Source organism: Papilio xuthus, unplaced genomic scaffold (genome assembly GCF_000836235.2).
Source record: "Papilio xuthus unplaced genomic scaffold, Pxut_1.1 DF824655.1, whole genome shotgun sequence".
Taxonomy (NCBI): domain Eukaryota; kingdom Metazoa; phylum Arthropoda; class Insecta; order Lepidoptera; family Papilionidae; genus Papilio; species Papilio xuthus.
The window spans coordinates 2,672,984-2,691,897 of NW_013533994.1; the positions used below are offsets into that span (position 1 = coordinate 2,672,984).

General features: G+C 35.8%; 1 protein-coding gene across 2 annotated transcripts in view; it reads left to right on the forward strand.

Annotated features, from left to right (window-relative positions):
- The window catches only part of LOC106127706 (LIM domain transcription factor LMO4), a 120,336-nt gene that overhangs the window by 74,171 nt on the left and 27,251 nt on the right, over positions 1-18,914 (forward strand). For both annotated transcript variants that reach the window (XM_013325911.1, XM_013325910.1), the window contains exon 3: positions 18,541-18,699. In XM_013325911.1, coding sequence (XP_013181365.1) covers positions 18,541-18,699 — 159 coding nt within the window. The remainder of the gene's footprint in view (positions 1-18,540; positions 18,700-18,914) is intronic.

Genomic DNA, 18,914 nt, shown 5'->3' on the forward strand with positions numbered 1-18,914 from the left:
TCAAACATACTTTTCTCTCACTGCGGTTTAGATCCACTGAAATTTATTAAAAATCTCGCTTTTTCATTTGATCCTCAATTCATAATAAATTAAAACTTAATTATATGTAATTTAAATATATCGAGGATGAACTTATTTCATATTTTTGATCTTAAAAGTTGCCTTTCATTGATTATAATTTATTTCGCTTTATAAAATACATAATTTAGCTATAAATTCTATTATAACAACTAATCCTCGATTCTAACCGTCATTGCTGAATGTTTGTTTATAATCATGCAAAGCTCGTGCGTGCAATTTATGTGCGATATCGAAGTTGGAGCAAGTTTCCTTACATTGGGTTCGCGTAAAAGGCCCGTAGGATATGGCTCCGCGATTAGATTACGCCGGCGGCGCATGACCCCAATTAATTTCGTTTGTCTCTTTGTCCATCCGTCGCCGGGCCCGCCGCCGCCGCAGCGTCTAAACAGCGTCCGGCAAACGCCAAGCTCTGTTTGAGATTCGATTACTGATATCCACTTCGTCTATACCAGAGACAGCCGGCTTTTAGTTTTAGTGGCGTCCACGGGCAAACTTATGAAGCGTATTTGGTAAATACAGTCGAACCGGTATAAGTGAGAATTTTCTCACTTAAGCAGGTTTCTTTTCCGAGTTTTTCGCTAATGAAGATTTCTCGCTTATCCAAGTTCGAGTGTATATAATGACGGTAAACAATACTTTACGATTCTTTTGTTTATGTCTATGGTTAACCTTGATATAAAAGTAGATCCATAGATTACAAGATCACAATGAATGCTCTCGATTTTGCATAATTGTATCTATATTTTTTGATGCCATTATCGATTAATAAGCGATTTACTAGAATATAGTTCACTGCCTTTCAACATATTTGGTAATCCCAATATGTTTAAAGTTGTAGACGTTATACCTTTTTGTGACATTTCTGTGCAAATTATGTCGTTTTAAACAACCGGAAGACATTTACGTATGTACTTATTGTATATCCTTGAAGTAATTAATACGTATTTTACTAGTACCTTTGTTCGATCGATATCTATATGAGGCAGTCGACCTCGCCCGCTAAGATATATTATCTTCCGGAGGCGACGCACGCGGAAATGCAACGTTTGGTACATTAACGTACATTTAATTAGTACAGAGACATTTAATTGTATTTATTTATAAAGTATCAAATCGTAAATGTTCGCAACTGAAAGTTTAATTCAAGATAAAAAATTGATAATAATTATTGTATTAAATTAGAGCTATGGCTGCGAGGCGGTGGTACGCCGGTATGCAGATTTAACGACGCTCCTGCCAGGGACATGATATGTGCCCCGCGCAGACATGTGCCGATGTGTAAATCAATGCACAATGCGGATACACAATTTCATATACCCTCTATGTTCCATCAAATTAACCCTCTATAGTTTTACCAGTATAAAATACAACATTTTAATATTATTCAAGAATATCAAATCGACTAAATCGAAGACGTCAGAATAAACCTACACAAGACTTTATTTGTTTTTATATGTAAATTTTATTTATTTGCACCTTGTTAAACGAATCTATAAACCCGATTCGTTCTAATGTTTTAGTTTTCATTTAAACTTTAGTAACCGATGTTATGGAATATTTGTCGGCATCAATTTAGCGAGGTCGGCAGCGAACATGTTCGTGGAGCGTCTGCGGCCCGCCGTCGCTGTCACCAAGTCATGTTACAGAAAGCCACGAGGAATTCACGAGATGACCCAATCTCGACCCCCTCTTCAGCCTATTGTTAAATAAATTGACGTAACCAAGGCCCCCTTAATTGATACAGCTCGTCTTCCAATTTCTTACATACGTGGAGAGTAATATTGAACATTCAAATATAAACAACGATCGGAAAAGCATGTTATAAAATGTTTTCCTCTGCTTGCAGAAGAGGTTGTTTGTTTGCACACGTTATTGCATATGCATAAGGGAAAATTGCAAATATATGCCTGTGCCCAATACACGAATCAAAAGTTCAATATCTGCAATAACAAAATGGTAAACAGTCGAGACATAAATATATGTATATTCCTATATTACAAACCTAAAATTCAAATTGTATAAACTTTATAGATTTATGGAAGTACATCAATTAGGAATATCGGTTGCAACACATACGATCGGAAACTCTAACAAGGGATAGTTGCGGGCTGCTGGTGGAGGATGGGGACGCGAGGGGCGCTGTATGTGATGTTAATTAATAACGTCTGTCTCACGAGCGCTAACGACGCCGTCACGACTACATTATTTAGCCACCTGATTAGTTCACAGGAGGCACCGCTCGCCGCACCACTAATTAGTGAGCGAGCACTGCCATGGTTCAATTCCATTTCTAACTGTACTATTGCTAATTGTCAAATATGTAATTGATGAATTATCATCGAGTCGTATGACCTGTGATAAACACTCAGTATTCTCAACCCTCTTTACATCCATCCGGCAACTAAATCAAAAATATTAATTCAAAATCAGTTCCGCGCTTTCGTGCGCGACGCTACTGTCAACAGTGGCAATTTTTTTTCTATTCTATTATTAAAGCGTTTAATTTAGGGCAACAGTTTTACACACAAAACGATCAAAACCCAATCGCTCCACGCCGCTCGAATAGGACGGGAAACCTATTCGAAATTGATATGGGTGGAGCGCACGGACGCATTGCTGCGTCGCGCCTATGCAGCCTCGTAAACGGCGACCGCTCGCTGAAAAAAGCCTTAACGCATCGCCGCTTCGACGTTTAATCTGAAACTCAATTCGGGCGCGTTACGGTCCGCGTTGGGCCGGCGAGGCGCGGCGTGGCGCGGCGCGGCGGCGACAGCGAGACGTGTTAGGTGGACGGACGAATTTTGTTAATAAATAAACGCAGTGCTCGGCGCTCGGCACGGTCGGCGAAAAACAGTAAAAAAGTCTCCGGTGAAAATTTGGCGCAAGTATGACGAACGAAGCCCGCGTCACGTCACTCTAATCATTATTCGACGGCCAATTCTGACAAAGGAATTTTTAATAATAGTCGTGGAGATTCTGCCGTCGCCACTTGCCGGCTGTCACGCACGTGTCACGCTGAGTGAGCGCTGGACCTGGACACGATGCAGCATGTTGACAGCTGTTGAATACACTTTATGTATTCCGTTTGAAGCGATACTGCGTCACACCGAAGAATGGCAACATTAATTTATGGGCACCGTTTAATTTTCTGTGTACATAACTGATAAAGGTATGCTATGACAGTTTGCTCATGTTACAAAGATAAATTTGAATAAAAGTGTTCAGGGGGTAAAAGTTCAGAAATAGACATTATAATAAACATTATACTTGTAGCTAAACGAAACAAACAAGCCAATAAAATAGTTCAATTAAATGTACACATACACACACTAACAGCCACACACAAATATCTCGTACACTCTTAATGTTCGTGTTGTATTTTTAAAGCGTGTTTTAGTGAAATTACTTGTAGCGCATTCTCGACGCTCATGTAATTAAGGTTGTAATAAAACTCTTTTCAGAATTTAATTAACTTAGACCTAACATTATGAAAATGAAACAATGTATTATCTTCGTAATTCCAATTACCACTGCCTTGGCTTGTTTCTGTTTTGTTATTAATTTGTTGAGTTTTTAATTAAAATAAGATGTTTATATTAATTTTTCTCAAACATAAATCCAAGAAGCTCGTTAAAATCTCTTATAATCTTATCTTCATTAATGATATTTGATAGATTGAGATATCGAAGAGGAATTTCGTGTCAAGTTACCGTAAAACTACAGAAACTGTACTTCTACGTTTTTAGTTTTCTTCAAAACTTGACTGTAGCAATATTTAACTGCTTTACCTAAAAGTGATAAATACTGTATGCGGGCATAGTTTCAGGAAAGTATTACAGCATACAGTTCTAATAACGTAGCTACTTCTAAGTAAAGCGACCACACAGGACATCAAATTAATGTTCAAATCATAATCTATTTTACCTAAATAGAAATATATTTTTTTCTTTACGTTGGTATAATTGAACTTTAAATCAATGCTTTTTTATCACCAATTTAAGTACTAATGACAATACTACACTGAGCAAGCAGAATGCAACCGTCTATACACCACCAAAACGGTTTATAATTTAATTAAAAACAAAACAAATAAAGAAAATATAATCTGTGTAAATTAATTAATACATCAGCGCGTTAGTAGAACACTATTCATTAAAGCAACAGTTTAAATTAACGAAACGTAAATTTGATTAAATGCGTAGCGGCAATAAGCGAGTGCTCGTGATGACGATCAAATCGTATCAATTAAGGGGAAGCACTCGGCAAACTCGGCGCGAGTGTCGGCGGCTCGGTACGACGTTAGCTAGTTATAGATCCCGCTTCTGATCTTAATTAACCTCATGTGTTAACCTCGCATAACTATGAGACGCCCGCTCTCCGCTCTCTGCGAACTTGCCACTGACTTGCTCCGCCTAACATATAATCATCTAAAACACGGAGTATGCTAATTCACACCTAATTCCGGTTACTTTTAGGTGTTTCACAATAGTATACAAATATAATATTAAAATCTTCTTACTAATATTATAAATACGAATGTTTGAATGGATGGATGGATGTTTGAATATAAATCCAGAACGACTGCATGAATCTTGCTGAAATTTGGCATAGATGCAGAATATAATTAATAAATAATTATAGCCTGTAAGAACACAAAGTTTTATATTTAATTCCGTCCGGACGAAGTCGCAGACCATAGCTAGTAAATTTTATACTGAACAGTGTCAAATCACAATACACGTTGATTATTATTTACATTTAATATTAATTTTAATTCCAAATTACTGTGTTGCTTTTTGGACTCTTCTTTTTCATTATTTTTAGTTACTTGTACTATTATCGTCCTTAGTAGGTATGTAAACGATCCACCTGATCGATCTTGTACAAAATAAAATTGCCGTGTCATACTTTCATCATTCATCTTTTCAATATATCCAATCCAGTAACACTTCAAAATGAATGACAATATTTGAATACCTAAAAATAATTTATGTAAAAATATATTTGTGCTAATTAAAATACGCATTAAAAACAACCAAAGAGTTCTGCGTGTAAACTCTTTTTATTTTTTAGTGCCATAAATCAATGTCTCCTCGTGCAATGTCACACACAGAAATAGGTTTAGCGGTTGCAGATACTGTTTAGACCGTCAACACACAACCCACAAATTGTATTACAACAAAAAACAAATTATTTCCCGATAGATGTTGATACGAATTTATAGAATAGTCACCACAAATCAATGTGAACTTATTAACTTCTTGTCTTTCAAACCACATAATAAGTAAACACACAAAGCACACAACGGCTGATAATGACTTGTTATATAATTATTAGTATTTTCCGTTCGTGTGTCGCCGGCCTACGAACACGTGCTACGACTTCCGCTTCGAATTTATCATAAAATATTTTTAGAATTCTTTTATTGTTTGTAATAAATGACAATACGTGGTTAACCTTAATGGATTTCAATATCTTTAATGAGTAATGCAACTAATAAATAAACGTAATAAGTAAACAATGGTCACTATAGTTATACCACCAATATTTTCAATATACATCTCTAGCACTAACTAGTATGTATATTCATTGGTAGAGGTGTTTATATTATATAATGAATAGTACATATTTATGAAAATGTTATCAACCCTTCTTCACCAAGAATTACCCCAAAGAAATCAGATACTTGATCTTCGGAGATAGCAATGCGCATTCTGCTCTGGCCGCGAACCACAGCTCGCTCGGCGGTCGCCAGACGCGTCTATTTCGAAACTTTCTAATACCTAGTTCATCAACGAATTCATTATGTCGTAAAAGAGCGTGCGCGAGACCGAAATATCGTGGGGCTCGTAAAACCGCTCGTAAAGACGTTTGTTTACTAATTCGAGTGGGGCAGGTGGGGCGGCCGCGCACGCGAGGGATGCTGTTAATAATATATTATAATGGTATATCACTGGCCACATCACAACGTCACATATTGAAAAACATCTTAACTCACGGGAGAGTTCACAGTTTCTTTACAAACATATTTTTAGGAGGCCTAGCACGAAAATTTGTAAGCAAGGATTCGTTACGTTTTCGACGGAATTTGTCATTGATTTGTATCTAACACAAATTTTGTCCATGACGTTACGAATACTTTCTCGCATGCAAATTTTCGTGCTATGTCCCAAGTTCTTTATAATTTGGACAACTAATAATTCATTAGTCAAATCTGCATTAAAAATTGTCATCTAGCAAATCTTCTATTGCAAGGGATATGAAACTATCAGTTTACCTAATCGTGGTTGTCTTGCTAAAATTGAATGATTTTTGTTTTGTTAAACAAACCATCTTTGTTATTCAATGTGAAATTTTGTGTGCGTAAGTACGTCCGATGCGTCTGATTATATTTTGAGTTTTACGACAGTGGGTACAGTCGTAATATAAAACAAAGACAGTGGGCGGAACGCGAGTGATAGTGTAAAGTCGGTCGTTAATAAGTAACAGGCGAAGTCGGAGCGGGCCTCCAAATTGCCTTCTCCGCAGGTCACAACTTTTAATGAGGCGAAATTCCCCGTCGGACTCGATTCACGTCGCCGTCGCCGTCGTCGTAGCCGTCGCCTTAACGCAACCTGTTCGTTAGCGCAAAAACGGGCCACGCTAACGCGAGATTAGAATACACCCCCAAGGCCGGAGACACACCACGAACGTAGAATATTCTCGTATGTTGTCAAATCTTAAACATTATTATAGTAAATGTCAATGGCTAGCTGCATATTTTCGTATAATAATGGCATTGCTACAAGTGATAACTTCGAGACTGATATTGTGTGTATAAAATTTATGAACATTTTATTATAATAAAAGCGACATTTTGTGAATTCAACAACAACTTCTTTGTCTTTCTATTATACTAAAAGGTGTAAAATTAGGAAAGTAATTTTTTTTTAGGTTCCTGACTGACTTCAGCTGAGATCCGTTTAGCACTAAATGTCTTTTTCCCTAATCTTCCTGAATTAATTTATAGATTTGCCAATTACGTCTCATATCTATGTTTCGTGTATAAAAAAATTATTCGTTACTTATTCAAATGAAACAAATGAAATATTTACTAATTTACTTGAAAGGAACTGATTAAGTCTTCCTGGAACTCGTATCTTCATAATATAAAAGAATTCAATATCTTTTTTACATAACTCCAGGAGGAGAATATTTTATGACATAGCTTTATTATTATTATGAAAATGAAATCACGATAATGATTATAACATCTTAAATTAAATCATCCGTTATTTTATTTATTAATAAATGAGGAAATTAAGCAAGTGACTCACTCATCTTTGCCGCAATAACAAACACATATATTCATATGTACATTTTTGCTAACCTTACAAAGCCTACAGCGGGAGCTCTTATATTTACCTATATGTTCCCTAGAAGTGCGTATACTAATTATGAAGAAGTTGATTGCTCTGACGTTAAAGTAAATACTGAATCTTGAAACTTCTTAACTTCAAAATATGTTGCTCTTTGGATTAAGTATGTACTCAGCCTAAGCCGAAAAGATAGTCCCTCATTTGTGGCGCGGGCTTTCTCTGTGTTGTTGTCACATTAGCGAATAACTGCGAGGCCAGGTCCGCCGATACGTTAATGATGTCGGCGGGATGTCTATTGCGGGTAAAAAAGTCTTTGTGTTGTTCCGCGCGCCCGCCGCCGACCCCGCTACCCTCCCGCTGTCTCATTCAGCAACCGCCACGTGACTTGATTCGCGGATTCCTTCTCCAGATTATCTGTGAAATCGCAATTTAACCCTGAATAAACGGTATTAGGAGCAAGTAATCGATTACAAGAAATATTAATGTACTGTTAATAATTAATATAGCTACTAAAAATCTTTTAAACGTGTCATCTCTGAAAAAACAATTTGTGAGTATTGAACCTGAGATCAACATCTTAACAGCTTATCACTATAACCACTAGACTCCAAAACGCCTGTATCTAAATTCGTTTCTGGTAATACTAAAGTGATTTATTAAAACAAACTTGCATGGCTCGTTAGTTAAACAGAAGTTCGCAAAGTAAGCTGTTAAACGAATGGAAATGAAGTCGATGTTTATTCATCGGGCGAGTCTATTCGCCTATAATCTCTGGCGGAATCTAGTTAACCGGCGGGCAACTCATTTTTCAAGTCCATAATTTATCGGCCGATATCTGGGGGCCGTTACCCTCCGGTGCCTGTCGTAATGAGCTTGTAAACAACACTCTAATTAAACTCCTTAATCGCAAAACTCAAACGGTTACCGCTTTTGAAACAAAACCTCGCAATTTTACAGAGCGACCACCGCGTAAATAGCCTCCGCTATATCGAATCGGCGATCGCGGCTCATTACCTCCGCCCCCCTTCCTAATTAGACAGCCCCTACCCTCCCCTGCGTCAACCCTCCCCCTCTACCGCCCGGTTGACCCTCCGCCCAGATTGTTTTCTAATAATTTCATTATCTCGCACGTTTTGTTGTTTCATTGCGATTTATAACATTCTCGTTTGAAAGTTTTATATGAAAGCGCTGTGGGGATTTATTATTATACTTATGACCCTCATAGAATAATAATTAATTTATAACATTTATAACAATAATATTAAATATGTTTAAACACTGAAAAACTTAATTTTAAAATTGATTAATGCTACGCACACATTATTTTATTTAACGCAAAAGCTGTGGTTGTGACCATGCTTACGATTCAAATATAATATAATAGATTCTCGGTCTTCCAAAAATTATAAGGAAGAGTCAACTATTTAAAGATTAAGGCACTACGCTAGGCAAAATATAAACACATATGAATAGAAAATTAAAAGATACAAAGTGATCAAATATTAATAAAGGTGATAAGTAAGAATAATTTATCACCTTTATCCCTGCGGTGGCGACAACCACGTGAGCTTCTATTTAATTTAAAATCGAAAGCTCGATATTAATTAACCGTTTATTCGCCATAATTCCAACTTCTGATAGCAGTTTTCGTTCGCCTCTCTCATATCATTTAAAAGTGACCGTGCAACATTTATTGGCAATAACGATTTGATTGCCTTTACATTCATAAACGATATTAATGGGATATTAAATTAAAAAATATATATCCCCAGTCAATTTTACTACTTATTCAATTTTCACATATATTATGTTTAAATTTAGAAATCAACATAACGCGTGAGCTTTTGATTTAATTAGTTTAAAATAATGTGCTATAAAAACCTTGTAAATTACAATAAAACCAAAAATGTTATATGAAATTAACTTATAAGATTTATGTTTAAGGATAAAAACCAAAAATTTAAAATTAGGCTTAAGCAAAAACTAAAAGTAGTCTTATTTGTTATTAATCAGAAATTCCATGGAAATCTAGAAACATAACATGCGAGAAACAACTTAATTAGTAGATAAGAAATAGAAATATATAGCAAATAAATTGGCGTCCAATTAATCGATCCGTCGACGAAGTATAGTCAAATTGGCTCTCATTTTGGTGTAGAGACGCGAGAGGACGCGTACCTGTGAGTGCGCCGCGCACCGCACGTTGCATCCGGCCCGTCCAATTACTGCGCGCCTTTGCCCTAAATAAAGGATCCAGTAACGATCGTTACCGGACACCGCTCATGCCGACGTCGAGTTAGTTTCACTAATGACATCATATGAGAACCGCATACGCTGAGTAAGCACCACTTTGACTAATTGCAGTTGTTTGTTAAAACTATTCTAAGTTATAGTATTATTCAAAAATCTTAATCATACTTATATTTATGACCTCGTTCTCTTCATGAATCAACTAAACAGTGCTTTATTTACTTACAATTCAAATTTTGCTCAATTTAACTCAACTCACTGTTGTCTTGTTTCAGTGTAATAAATTACATATTGGGCGTATTGTCGTTAGAAACTAGAACCTTGTTAGTCACATAAACTGTATTGATGGGACGCCTGCGTCTCCTAGAGGTAACGAAATGATACATTGACAGAAAACATGATCCTCACTAGTCCATAACATGCTGCGATATTCAGCCGCTTCGATCATGATATTAACTAATGATGGATGAATGATTACTCCTGACATAGTTTTCTTTTTCATCTATACTGATTATATAAAACAAGCTGTTTCCTGCGATTCCGTCCGTACCGAATAAAAAAAACTGGAACTAGTAGCCTATGTTTTCTTCCAGACTATGTTCTACATCCATTCCAAATTTCATCGATATCTGTTCAGACGTTCTGGAGATACCTTCATACAAACATCCATCCATCCATCCATCTAAACATTCGCATTTATAATATTAGTAAAAAGTAAGATTAGTAAGATTGACCGGCTTGTTCGTTTGCCTTTTATTTACTGTAACAGTTTACTGCAACATGTCTAAGCAACCGCTGTATTTTCTGACACTGCTACCTTCTATTCCATTTATAGAGGGTTTATTTAGCGCGGGAATGTCTATAAATGTCGTCAGATAAGATCAGCGCAAGAGTCGCGCATCGGCACCCTTTATTTACTTAATCAGCCTGACGGACAGACAATGTGCCATTGTATCTGTTATATTGACAACCAATAAACTATAATTGGACCATATTTTTTTAGGTTAATAAACTATGGAAGTGTTTAATACTTTGTTTATTAAAGAAATCTTTATTTAAATCTCTCAAATCTTCTTCATAAATAATTTGTCTATAGTACATGATATTTTATCACATTCTGATGACATTTGAACTTAAGTACGAATAAGAATATTAGCATAGAAAGTAGTTCGATGGTTAATCGTTGCAGCGTCAAAAATGTTTAATTAAAAAGATTGATGCTTACCGGTAGAGCGGGGCACCAGAAGTAGAGTCGAGTTGCAAACTTATCTAATTAGTTGGCGGCAGGGGGGAGGCCCGCGCCCGCGGCGGCAGCGGGGACGGGGGCGAGGGCGCGGAATGGGCGGCGGGGGCAGACGGGGGCAATTAGCGGTGATAGTCGATTAGCTCATCGTGCGAGTGCGGCTTTTGACAAATGTTTCCAGTAATAAATTATTATTATTTATGAATGTTACAGTTAATTGGTGTAATTAATATGCGACCTCGTCAGCCAATTAAATCGCTATTTGACCAGAGCTTGTTTCAATTTAACTATTACATTTGTATGCAAATTCTGCACTGATAATGATTTTTGTTTAAAGTTTTTATACGTTTAATTCGCGGAATTTGAGTAATAATCAAATTATTGAAAATCAGAACACCTACTCTATCATGCTAAGCTTATTATAACTTGAACGGAGCGAGGTCACGTCTAGACAAAAGAAGCACGTTACCCCAGTATAGAATAACAGTATTTGCAAGAAATTGTGTCTATTTATAGCTGCCCTTTATACAAGTTATTTTATAATTAATAGCTAATCGATATTTCCAACCCACTGATTAAAATATACAATGTTCAACGGCAATAACCATAAAGCTAAACAAACTGAGAAAAAATATACTAATATGGAAATTCAAGTTTGTTACACAAGAAACGATGTCGGGTCATTTAGTTTAAAACGGTGATATTAAAGACACATATTTATGGTCAACATTTAACATTAGTATGTTATCAATTAAGTGTGTGGGGCTCGGCCGGTACCAATGTGGCAAGACAATTAACTTCTTTCGTTTCCACAAAGTCTGTTTCGGAAGATTGATTAGTGGAAGTTTATTAATAAAGTCTGGCCGCTGTAATACTGAGATAATTAATTCGTAGCGCAAGTTAATTGATAAATTAACATTAATTAGAAAACTTGTGCCTACAAACTGCTGCTCGGCTCCAAATTAAATTTTATTTATAACCAACGGATCGGTCTATGAATAATGGCATTGGTTTGCCAAACGAATAATACAAGCAATATTCCATTAAATTATATGTTTGTCTTAAAAACTAATAAGTATAAATTCTAAGTAGGGTGGACAGATTTAGAACTAAAAGTAATTACGTTAATTAGTCGCAATATTAAGAAATACCGAAAACTAATATATTCTAGAAAAGTAGACATAGGTCATCTAGTTGTGAGGAAAACAACACACTACAAATATTTTTTCGCGGAAGGAGTCGCGGGCGACAGCTAGTAGTCCATTAAAAGATTAGAGACGTGGGAACATTTTGGACAATGGAACATCTAGTTCAGATTAGTTTTAATTTGTTTGAATGTGTATTACAAGCTATAATCTGCTTCCGTAAAATGATATTTTGTTATATTTTCTTGTATTAAAAAAATATTGTTGGAAATACATTTAATAAGTTTTTTGCTAATATGTACTGGTATAGGCAATGTGTAATGTAGAGTATAGACATGTCGGCGCAAGCATCGCAGGGATGGCGAGCCCGCCCTAACACTTGTCAGGTTTTTCCACGGAGCCGGTGTAATAGTTCCGCTAAGCGGCGGCGCGGCGGCCACTGGAGTAGAACAAGCGTTTAATTAAAGGCCGCTCACCTCACGGCCCGTTGTCGGCCGGCTCATCGCATGCGCCTTAATTAGTTTCAGCCCTAACGGGCTTATTTTGTTTTTCTCGGATAATTTTTAATTAAACGCTTGATTAAAATGAAAGTTTGCGTAAGTAGCGGGCGGAGGAACAATCGGGCCGGAGTTTAGGATAATGAATTGATGGTGTTACTTCGCTCGCTCCGCGCTGGCTGGGGACTTAATTAAAAATCGCCGATAGAGTGTGTAGAGGGGAGTTCGGAACGAGTTTATAGAACTTAGTCCGGAGGCTCTGTTGTTTTACTACCTATGTCAATTTGAATACGAGATTGCTTCACGGTTCCGTGTTAATGTTTATCGTAAAGCCCGAAATAGTTTGTATTTTTTAAACTCGACTGCACCAGACTCCATAAACTGAGCACTACCTGCTCATATTGTATCCATTTTAGATGATCACGTTTTTATGGACTTTTTAATGTCTTTCCTTAAAGATTGGAACTGTACCATTTAACGTCCGTTTTTCAGAGTTAATTTAAAAAGTTGTATCTTTGTGTTCTATCGTTAGGATTTAATCTTGAGTTCGGATTAATCCGTTTGTCGCATTAATTTAATACCAATTTAATCAATTGTAAGCTTTCGAAGTTTCTAAAAATTAACCTAACAGTAGGAACATGTATACGTCTTAGCAACTCTGCAATAACTTAATGCAGGCAATGCTATTATAACAATGTCATTAGTGGTTTTACATGTTTTTATACAATATTAAAATTTTCCACAACACCGCGCTACGAATGGATAAATTTACAGAGTCAAATAGGCGTATTTAAAAAAAATAGTGAATGATTAATTATGCTACGATAATAAAAAATAATGTATAAAAGTCAGTGTCTGTATATTAGTTTTGTTAAGGAGAGACGGAGTAAATATCTAAAAAGTACCTGCTTTTAATAGTCATAATTTAAAAAAAATTATCGGCGGTCTAGTTGTTGCTGTTATTGTCAGGTTTCAAACAGACTTGACTAGCTATCTCCATATAATTAGACTGGATAAAGACATAAAAGCCTGCGTTTATTCCAGCATATGAAATAAAGGACAGATTCTCGCTATGGTGGCTCCTGATTGAGCCATGCTGGCTTGGTGGCGGGCGCGGCGCGAGCGGCACATGTCATTAAATTCTTGGCTTGTCGCCGGCACGCGCCGCTAACGAGTTTCTTGCTAACGATGCGCTAACTTGATACAACGACACCAGCCTCGTGCTATTTTCACACGTGGGCAGAACAGTAAAGCAGGGCAGTAGACACTGCGGTACAACTACTGTTTGTCAGCTGTTAAGACGCACTTATCTCTCTAGACTCCGAACCCCTCGGTGGGGACGTATAGTTAGCTGATGACGATTTTCACTTTTGTGGGAACCACAAGAATTTATATTTAAAAAAATAACTCAAAGACTGTCTATCACCTATCAAATCTAATACCCCTGTTATGTAAAATAAAATTTAACGACTAAGATTAAATGAATAATTAGTAAAATGCTTCTGCTTATAATTAGAAAAGAAGCTCAAAGTAATTATATGATTTATTTATAAGTATTAAGCACACTAAGTGTACAAATTAAGATATAGAAATGACATAACCAAAGATATTGAATACGACCCTGATAGTGATCAGAATATACTGCAAAAAACTTACAAATAGACAATTCGTATGTAAAAATATACAAACACGAGTCAATGCCCCTTATATGTCAAATATGTATACAACTCCACGACTTGTTTTATACGATTCACTCATTTCTAATATATTTTCCATTAAAAAATGAATAACACTATAAAGATTAGATCGAGTATCGCCGAAGGCCGACATGTTAGGCTAGTTCATTTAATTTATGCTAATAAAAAAACAAGCAATGGCCAGTTGAATTAATATTCAATAATGATATCGATATCGAATAAAATATGTTTGACTTTAATGATAATATCATTAAAAACGTCAATTTGAAAGATAAACATGTGTCTTTTAATAGTGACTTAATTTATTTTATGTTGTTTATGTAACTATATTTTTACGTAATAACTGTACTTGTGGTAGGACTACTACTATAGTTAGCACTATCATTTAGTATTGAGCATTTTCAAAAAGAAAATAATGCGGTGCCTCTGGTATTGCTGATGTCCATTGGCGTCGATGAACACCTCGGTGTTCCCGCTGCTTGTTTGCCCTCTTCGCTTATAAAAAAAAGAAATCAGATAAGAAAACTTAAGAGGATCATTTTCTTGTTTTTTTAACTTGAAAATCATATTTAAAAAACTTTTTACCTGAAAATCATAATCTTTTAAACTATTCAATAGCATATCAAACCTTTTAAACATACGCTTATATATAAATTGAATAATTTATTACATAGTAACAAACCCATTACGTAGCTATAAATTATTCGATTCGATCAACATCGTTACAATTTATACAGTTTACTATAATTTGAAGGCTTTTATAAAAAGATTCTAATTTATGTGATATTTACTTTATTTGTCCATATATAATTATTTCATTATAAAACTTCCGTATCAAGAATAGTAAACCAGATTTCTATTCTATACATAACAATATTTCTTCTGTATTCTTCCTCAAGGTCCTCAAGGTCACAAGAAAGCATTATGTCTTTATATACGTTAGCTAAATTGAATTGTACAATAGTGTTATGGAACAAAATGACGATAACGAAGTCAGTATTCCCCACATCTACAACAGCAGTGCGGCCCAGCGGCGCAACAAGTTACACATCTCGCGCCCGGACGCCGCCGAGGCTTTATTGAAAGCGATTCGTCTCCGATAACCCCCACCTCCCCTCTCTCCTCCCCCACACCACGCTACCATACTTCATCGAACCACTTAATACTTTTCAGGCAATTTTCATATTAGCGCATTTTATCACTGCGATATTAGTTCGCTTAAAGTTTTTAAAAGGATTTCGCTCCGACACAACCAAGTTTCATTTTATTAAGTGGATAAGTAATACTTTCTTAAGTATACTTTTGTATGAAGTATGTTTAATATACTGTGCTTTTTATAGACGTTATTTTCATGTATTGATAAACTAGCTGTCGCCCGCATGTCCGTCCGCATCGAATTACAAAAAAAACTCAAAAAGTAGCCTATGTGTTCTTATAGACTACGTTCTACATGTGTGTGTTAAATTTCATCAAAACCCGTTCAGCCGTTCCGGAGATACCTTCAAACAAACATCCATCCATCCATATAAACTTTCGCATTTACGATATTAGTAAGATAATATTATAGATAGTAATATAACCATAAAGTGTAGATTAATTGTATTCTCGAAAAATCCCTTATGCAAGTTTTCACAATTCTACTATGCTAATCTCAAATTTATTGGTCAAATATGTAAAAGTTTATAATGCATCAGATGACTATCTCAATTATTTTAGTTTGTTGATCTTTTCTTGAATAAAACCACAATGAAAATAGTAAATTATATAATACAAATGTTTTATCACGTTTTGCATCAATAATCGATAGTTCTCACAGTATGTTACATAAATGAAGTGGTAAGTGGTGGTACATAGTTACTAAGACTTTGTTATGTATTATATTGATGTATATACATTATGTAGTCGTTAGTTGTTTCGAATAAAAAAAAAAGTGTATACAATATATTTTTAGAATATATATTTCAACAAAACTAACACTGGGAGTCGAAAGATTTTATAAAGATATCCATAACCCAGCAAGTCTAGAGATGACACTGTTTTACTGAACACGGTGATAAACCTATCACCATTTAAATTTAGCTTTTGTTGAAATCGCTTTAAATTTTCGTATAAAGTATTAAAAAGATTTCATACATGTAAAGAAGTAGGGTTAAGTGTCCTGTATCCTTCCCCTTCCCACCTTCAGCCTCCATCCACTAATGAACTCGCCGGGAGATTTTAAATTATGTTCCTTACAACAATCAACACATATACAACGCCGGGAGACGAGACACTCGCGTAATGAATAAAATAACATGTCAAGATACAGACTTCATCTTAAATTAATGAGGATCCGCGACGTATTCAATTTTACACGGAACGAAGGCAAATAAACTTCGGCCAGCTTGTACTATACTCCACCTACATGTTTGGCGCAAACTTTCTCACTTATCGAATTCTCAAAACACATATATCTCCTTAATTAATAACATTGCGAAAGGAAACCTAAAAGTTATTCCCGATTAGAAATTGTATTTAACTTTGACATATTAAAATTACAAATCCGAATGAAAGGTACAAAACTAAGTCCTTTTATCAGTTTCAAGTACTCCGAGGGCCCGTAAAGTTTGTTAATCTTATGAGATTTTACGGACGGCTGAAGTAAAATCTTTGCCCAAGTTATACAACATACGTGTTCTATATACATGTCGTTATGTTACTTTATGTATAATGTCTTTATTTAGCTTGATTCGATACAAAGCTTTTATTATAAACTTTTTAATTAAAAAATATTTTTTTCTTTTATGGCTTTTTCTCGTGGACCAGACGGAGTTTAACGTTGGCAAAATATAATTCTGAATAACAAAGAGGAATAGTAGTAATATTGCGAATTCGTCATATTTTTAATCTATGACAAAAGATGTCGCGTCTTACTTATATCGATGCGGCTGCGGCTCCGCGCGGCCAACACAAATAGATCCGTACATGTTTGTCTTGGCTTGGTTTAATTAATTTTACCTTCATACACCGATACCTACTGTTTGTCGGGCGCTCCTTAATTGAAAACGCTCTTACTGGATGGAGTAAATGAAACGAAATCCCATTTGCTGCGAGTGATTGAAGTGAATTTATCTTTTAAGACTTTCAAATTTATCTTCGAACCTTTACCGGTGCTCGTTTGAAATTATCGTAAAGCGAATAAAAGCAAAGAAGCGCAGGTTATTAAATTTTGATTGCTTTTGCGGGATTGTTGTTGTGATTTATTAATATTCAGCGGGTTGTAAATAACGCTGGCTCGCGACGGTAATAGCTGTTGCAATAATAACTCATTAATTATTTAATTACTCTATTAATCGTTCACAACCGCAAAAATATTTTAGCGTTTATACAGAGGTATGTTGAATCGTGTGACACCTCGCTAAGTCAATTATAGAGCGATGTAGTGCACGCGGTGCATCGAAAATACTCGCGTAAACTAGGTGTTAATGATATTAACACATATAGACTGCGAACACAAATTTAAAATCAATAAATGTCATGTAATCTTTTTTAATTAAGGTATTAACAGTCCACATTAAATAGGTACAGTTGCTACATATGCAGTATACACAGCCCATACAACGCATTCACCTGTGTGGTTATCTCTAACCGTATACGATCCTCGAATTGATTTACGACAGATGTCGTTACTTTGCTTTATTAACCATTCATCAAAGTTTAACGAGCAATAATCATGGCAGACGCGCGCTTGTTAAAATTGTTGCCGCCGTCTAAGTATCGAGCCGACATGAACATTTAACATCCTCGAGTGATCCGATAAATGGAATGACGCCCGGCGACCATATTTATTTAATTGACTGAAAAAGACTTGACTTTTGGATAGTGTACGTTAAAAAACAAGTATAAAGTTTATTTATTTAGTTCTATGTACCTAGAATTCCGATTTCCAAAGAAATTAAAACATAAAGAAAGTCGATACAATGTTTACTAAAGCAGTTTAAATGAGGAGATTAATAAATATACCTTTATGTGTGGATAATACTTAGCCACATTTAATGTACGGTATAGGCAAGTTTTCTAGTCGCTGTAAATAGCTAGGAAACAAGAAAATACAACAATTTGCATAAGCAATAGGATGTTCGGAACGTATCATCGTGCATTAAAAGCACTTAACAAAACGTTGCCTCTAAACAGATATTATCTGCACTTCCTCGTATCGATGGGGTCAATGGATCATAACTGTTGTACGAAAGGGTGGCATTGAGGTATTGAGAACCGGTCCCGTTGCAGAATGTTCGGGTCGAGCGGCGCGTGCGCGGCGTGCGGCCAGGCCATCCCCGCCAGCGAGTTCGTGATGCGGACCAGCGCACCGCAGCAGCCGCTACACGTCTTCCACATAAAGTGCTTCGCGTGTTCCAAGTGCGGCTCACACCTCATGCAGGGCGACAGGTACCCATTACCTTATAGCATATCTATAAACATTTAATTAACTTACCTTAAAGTTAAGAAAATCTTCATTCCAATTGTATTAATCAAAGTTTAAAGTTTATAAATATAACGTTTTTTTTTGTAGAAAATAAGGAGAACCATAACATGAATGATCACCTATGTTATGGGATTAAATCAATACTTATCTTGGTGACGATTTAAACGTTCCAAAATTC